At 45.0% G+C, this 6,791-nt stretch overlaps 1 protein-coding gene across 1 annotated transcript in view; it reads left to right on the top strand.

The window, feature by feature from the left end:
• T265_02040 (hypothetical protein) overlaps nt 1-541 on the top strand; it is a gene marked incomplete at both ends in the record, with an annotated part of 16,861 nt that extends 16,320 nt beyond the window's left edge. Inside the window, 3 exons of the mRNA XM_009166188.1 lie at nt 139-250; nt 289-413; nt 485-541. Coding sequence (XP_009164452.1) covers nt 139-250; nt 289-413; nt 485-541 — 294 coding nt within the window. The remainder of the gene's footprint in view (nt 1-138; nt 251-288; nt 414-484) is intronic.
• Nucleotides 542-6,791: the final 6,250 nt, after the last annotated feature.

The raw sequence follows: 6,791 nt of genomic DNA on the forward strand, positions 1-6,791 counted from the left end.
TTCGTGGGACCAACTGGAAAGTGAGCTGGCAGAGGGACCACGCCAGATTGAACTGGTAATTCAGTGTTGTCGATCTCATTTTTTGGCCACAGATGAAATACTTCCGATCTTTTAGTGCAGCCACCATGGCGGACCTAGTGCGCCTGTCTCCGACAGGCGTTGACTGACGAATTCACCGTCAGTGTCGCCTACGCCAGGTCTGTTGACAAACTTCCCTTCCGCCACACAAGACTCTGCACCCTAATCGAAGGTAGGTGATCAAAGATAGCTTGCTCACTGTCGTTTCAGAAACAGTTCTCGGTAACCCAGTTTCCAAAGGCTGTTGCCGACAGGATTTGGATAAAGAAATCCAAAAGTGGTTCGGTAACGCACGTCACCGACTGGCCCAGAGAACGCGCATGGATCAGTTGGCAGTAAGTTTCGACTTTGAACTGGGACAAGTTTATCAGTAGTAACCGATGCATCGAATGCATCACTGTTTCAGACGTCCGTATTGAACCAAGAAGCTGGGGTCTTCGAATTGGACGTGCCTCCGAACTGACTCGGTTTGGTTGTGAAACAGTTATTTTCGTATATCAAATATATTTTTATCCTTGTTTTGCGTTCTCTAAGATCCCGTTACTAGGTTTATTTTCTGCAATGGATACGACGATATGCACGCGTGTGGTTACCAGTGTAGGTCAGTCACGTTGCGTTTGTTAACCGCGAACCGTTTTGCGCGATTACTTAACCGTTGANGAACTCGATTAACAAGTGGTCAAGTAGCCATCAGATAGTCCCTCTAGGAAGGAATACGCCACGGCACCATTATTTAGGTTCTCCGTGGCCCTACAATGCGGCTAATGCGTGGCCGTTATGACGACGTAGAATAGGTCCAGTAACAGCGACTAACGGTAGTATGGTGGTAATTTCACTAACGAGGGTCATTTAATCGTCCAATCACCAGTAAACCCGGTTATTTAACCGTTTAACAACAGAAAAACATGGTTTTTGACGGTTATTTAACCAAGCAATAGCCGGCAAACAAGGTTATTTGACGGTTATTTAACCAAGCAATAACCGGAAACCAGTTATTTGAGGGTTATTTAACCGAGCAATAACCGGCAGGCAGTTATTTGACCGAGCAATAACCGGAAAACACGGTTATTTGACCGAACAATAACCGGAAAACTCGGTTATTTGACGATTATCTTGGTGCAAATAACCATCTGTTAACCATAAAAGTAGGTTATTAGAGGGTTATATAACCGTCGTATAACCGGAAACCTCGGTTATTTTGGACTGCGTGTGCTGCTTCTGATAAAGGAGAATTGATCAATTTGTATGAAAGCAGCTTCGATGTTGCAACTTAAACCTGCAGAGATACGTTTAGGATCGACTTGGGTTTATGCATTTCACGTGGAGGGACAATGGTGGGAAATACGGGTGGTGCGTGAAGATTGCCACCAAAGGCTTCGTTCATCCAAGGCGGCCATCCAAAAGATTTTTAGTGCAGGCTGTGAGTTTTTTTTAAAAATTTTCCAAAACTCATTGGAGCCAGAAGAGGCTAACGGTTTGTTACGCGAAATTCCTCACCGGTGACTCTTAACCGGCCAGAGGCACTACGGCCAAGAAACCTACTCTGCACGCAATTGGTCGAAAGATAGGCCTCCAGCCATTCCGGCAACAAGTCGACCTCTTATTGGCCAAAAGTCTGGGTCCAGCAGTCAGTATTTATCTAGCATCTGAAGGATGCTGGTTTATGATGGCGCGCGAAAAAGACAGTAATTTCATATATATAAATATGTATATATATGCATATATATAATAACGGATGCGCCATATATTTTTCTGACGCGGTTTGGTAAACAGGATCGAGGTTGTTGTCCAAGATTCCCGGGTCGATTTTGTTCTTATCGGTCAGTGGCTGTCGTTCGCCTGAAAGGCACAAGTGAAAAAAGGGTGTAGCACTGCTCTTTATGTTCTCAGCGCGGGGGCAGTATGCTTGCCAGCGCGAGGATTCGCATAATGCCTAGTAGTGCTTTGAACTGGGTTCTAGAAGGCGCGTGGGCAACCGTCGGAGGAAGGTCATTCCACACACCTACTACCCGAAAGGAGAAAAAATTTTCTCTAATCAATGGGTGTGCTCTGAGCTTGAAGATTTTCTCACTATGTCCCCGCCGCGTTTGCTGGTTCAACGGTAAAAATACTGATTCTCAATCTTTGTTCAAACCGGGTATAAGCAAGAATAAGGTCCCAACTGAGGCGACCGCACACCAAAGGAAAGAGATCACGCTTTGCGAGATGTGTTTCGTAGTCCACGGATTTGAGGCCGGCAACCATTCTCGTGGCGGCTCGATGGACACGCTCGATGAGGGTGACGTCTTTCGTGCGTCCTGAGTAGACAACTTGGTTGGCGTATTCCAGGAGCAGTCTGACGTGGGCCCCATAGAGTATTTGGAAGTCCACGCGAGTAATACGGGAGAAAGTGCGTCGAATCATCCGTAAACTGGCGAATGCCTTTTGAGCCGATTTCTCATGGTGTAGTGAGAAGGACAAGTTTGAGGAGACCCAGATACCCAAATCTTATTTGGCATCTATCTTCATGATGTTTTCTGGCCCCCTTTCACCATGCATAACAAGCGCAGTCGCCGAATCCCCTCCAAGCGACACATGGACGCACTTTTCATCATTCAGAGGAAGGTGCCAGTCCAACGACCACTGCTTGGCATCGTCTACATCCACTTGGAGGGCACTTGCATTGGAACTCCAGGATTTCAAGTCGTCCGCAAAAAGGAAACGTGGACTCGCAAGAACGTCTGGGAGGTCGTTGACGTAGATCAGAAACAGGAGTGGTCCCAAGACGGAGCCTTGAGGAACTCCAATGGAGACCGGCGCTGGAAAGGAGTAGGTCGAGCCTATTCTCACTCGGAATGATCTGTCTGATAGGAACGCCTTGATCCAGCGAAGGATTTTCCCTTGAATCCCGTAAGGCTCGAGTTTGTGGAGCAGCGAGACGTGTGGGACCCTATCAAATGCTTTTGAGAAGTCGAAAAATGTGGCGTCCGATATGAGTCCTTCGTCCTTGGCTTGGGTTAAGCTGTCCATAAACACGAGCATGTTTGTCACGCAAGAGTGGTGTGGAAGAAATCCGTGTTTAGCTGGAGATATTAGGTTGCTGGAAGTAAGGCGATCTAGGATGGCTCGCTTCCGAATGCGTTCCATCACCTTGCATGGCACGCTATTTGGGCACGGAGAAAGCCATACGCTTCCTGGCAGGAGATTTGTACATATCAAATCTATGAATAAAATTAAACTTTCCATGTAGTTTACCTTAGAACATGTGCCCGATAATGATGGCTACATGTAGCCAGCTCTTATTCATGTGCACCGCTTGGATTTGATCATCTGTCCACTATGGTCGATATCATGTTCATCGTGGCTTATTTCTCAAGTTAAAATGGAAAGGTCCGATGTTAAGCAACACACGGTCAAGGGTTTTCCGGTAATAACGAATACGCCTTCCACGATTTCTACTAGTATTAGAAATATTCGGGGAAAAATAATCTACGGGTGTCCATGTATCTTGTAGGATGTTTAGCGATTTATTTCAGATGCAAAACTATCTGCAAGCTCCGTCCACTGTGAGTGGTCCACCTTTTCCTCAATTAGAAATATCAGTAGCCGAACTGTTCACGAGCCAAGCTCAACCAAATCATTGGTTTGAGCCGTCGGCTAAGCCGCTTAGCAGATGTTTTTACTAATAGCCGCTCGTGGCTCGTTGGCCTAGTGGTATAAGCTCGGCGCAGAAACCGGTACGTTCGTGGTTCAGGTCTGGGGGACGTCGTTCAACTTCTTTTCGTCTTCCTCCGTTAGCATGTTTCTTCAAAAACGCTACCACTTATTCTGGTAGCCATACACAGCTTAAGAATATGATTAGCTAAGTTGAAGGCAATTCAATTTCCAAATGTCAAGAGTCTTGGACATGCAGATGAGTTTGAATCGGGACATACGAAAACCCAAATATCCAGTTCTTGTCAAAATTTTATCCGACGAATTGGGGGTGGAAAGTCAAAAACAGGCTGTGTGAACGCAGCTCGATCAAGGGCCTTTCAAAGTACGTAAAGACGTTTTGTGATGTTAATTTTATACTTTCGTTGTATAAAGTTAACTTGCACCTATTTCAAGCGGAGAAGCAGAGACCTTCTGGAACAAATTTTCTTAATTGATTCGGACCATTCTCTCTTGGAATAGCAGTCCGCATTTCTTGTGTTTATGCGCTTTAACCATTTAGCCCGTCCTTTTTTTGCTTGTGCGCAAATGCACTTTGAATGAGCCCGCTTCTTGGATTGTACACAACCTACCGATTAGAAAGCTGGATTATGCATGAATCGCCTGTCAGCAATATCTTGTTAAATTAGGTAATTTATTCGCAGTTGGTTGTGTTTGAGTACCTCTAGGATTCGCTAACTTAAACAAATCACCGATGTAGATAAATTGCATAATGATCAGTCATACACAGACATTCTACACTTTGAAGTGGCGACCACGAAATCGTCGCAGCTTTCGGGAGTCTGATTCTAATTCGTTTATAAGGGGCCAGTTAGCCACATAATGTCCTCAGCTGCATTTGCGTTCCCCGCTCCAGCACCTCAGTGTCGGGAAAAGACTCCGTGACATAAAGCATGACAGGCGATTGAAAAAATCTCAAGGAGGGCCGAGTTATGTAGAGTGCATTCTTGAACTTGAGTTCAAGTTGATCGGTCTGCACTGGGCGGTTGTTTACCGTTACCCTTATGGTATACCAGAAAACTCACATCCAATGGCTGTTGTTGACTAGCTGTTTTGACATCAGATTGGCAATTTTCTTTCTGGCCTCGGTACTTAGCGCTGGCTTTACCGCAGTTCAGTGACGTTTGAGGGTCTCAGCTTTTGGAGTCTTTCGAGGTATCTGGCCTTCTCAGCACGATAAACACGACAAACGTGTAGTACGCTGTACTCCGCTGGCACGCTAGGTGTGGTGCTTCTATGAGACTTCAAGATTTGTGCACGAACACGGAGACTTCAAAACTCTTTCAAACGAATTATGGAAGATGGCTTAGCTACAGTAAGCAGAGAAAAATGTGGTCATTACACAAATAATTGTGGAAAGCGCGTTTAATCCAAGACCATGACCAGTATGAAATTGAGACATGCTATTGTAAACGGGCGATAAGGAGAAAATCGATTCATAATAGGACGTTTGATTTTTATTTAGAGTTAAGAAATTTCATTGCAAACGGTTAATCACCGAAAAAGTCACTGCGCGTGCGCAGTGCGACGTAGCGATGAGTTAATTTTTGTGCTTTGAGTGGTGTTGCGAGCGTTGTAATGAACATGCTGCCAGCTGAAGCTGGCATTCAGTTAAGATTATTGTTCAACCGGAGGGTTCAATCACTTGATGTGTTGGCAAATACGTGACCTTTGCGCTTTTCCTTATAAGCATCTGATTGGTACTGAATTAGTGACCCTTGTCATTGTTCGCTGTGGTTTCTTAATTGCGAAATTTTCCGCTGACTCTGACAAATTTTGTGTTATTGTTTCGTTATTTCAAAATTCCACTCAATAAGTATGCTGATTGAGATTTTGATCCTCTGTGAAAAGTAGTGCGCGAACGACATCTACTTCAGTGCGTCCATTAACTGGGTCCGTCATGGATTGCCATGCTCCCAGAGATTCTTTTCCGTGTCACTTGTCTCCATGTGCCAAGGCTTCTACATCTTCTGGATTGAATTTGTGGTCTTATTGGTATCCGTATATATATATCAAGAACAAATGGCTCATGTACATTGCGAGCTGCTTCGTTCTCCTTTATTCGTGATGATGGTCCCCTCTGGTTATCCAACGTATAATTTGTCAAAGTTTTTGCAGCTAACCTGGTACTCCACATTGTTCCTCCAGGTTGCTTCTGAAACTTTACATTTCGAAATATAACAAACATTAGATTTTCAGCCAGTGTGCTGGCCAACAGCTGCAGGTGGTCCAAAACCAGACGTGATAGTTGTCCAGTGAATCTGTGGGCAAAGATGGCCAGCCGCGAAAGTGGGTGTCATCAAAATGGCCAGGTCCAACCTGTGCTCCTGGGACAGCCTTACCATCTACTCCGTGGTTCTTTGAAGGGTACCATCTACTAGAAGGTGCCAAAATAATTGATGACGATGAACCGATATTAACTAGAAACAATCTGAAAGACTTACGATGGGAGCCGAAACGGACAAACAACGCCCTTTCGTGTTTGGCCCAAATAGATGAACCCTGGACTGAATAGACAGTCATGTCTAATTAACTGGTATTCTCCTGATTTAGCAATTTATTAAATCCCAAACGATTGACCAAGTTTCCCGCGTCGAAGTTGTAAGGAGTTGCCGTGATTTTAACGCTTAGCCTGAGAGGAATTTTGGGAAGTTGAGATGTAGCGATTCTGTTCGATTTGGTGGCGCACGAGAGGAAAACCCACTGCCAACGTCAGTGAGAACAAACATTCATCACCATCATCATCATCATAGACAGCGGGACATCACTCTTCAACACCGATGCTTCACTGCCGTAAGACCATGGTTTATTTGAAAGCCCTATTGTAAAGTAAAGAGTAAAGATGAACGAGGAAGGGACTTATTGCTAGATTAACACAATCATTCCGAGGTGCCTACACATCCAGATATTCACACTGACAATCTGGATAGAGACTGGCAACAGGAACGCCACTGACATCGGTTGAGAGCCATATCTTGTAGTGTCTCCAACCAGGCACAGTGAGGATCACGCGGTCCCCA

This window comes from Opisthorchis viverrini (genome assembly GCF_000715545.1).
Source record: "Opisthorchis viverrini unplaced genomic scaffold opera_v5_23, whole genome shotgun sequence".
In the NCBI taxonomy this organism is placed as follows: Eukaryota; Metazoa; Platyhelminthes; class Trematoda; order Opisthorchiida; family Opisthorchiidae; genus Opisthorchis; species Opisthorchis viverrini.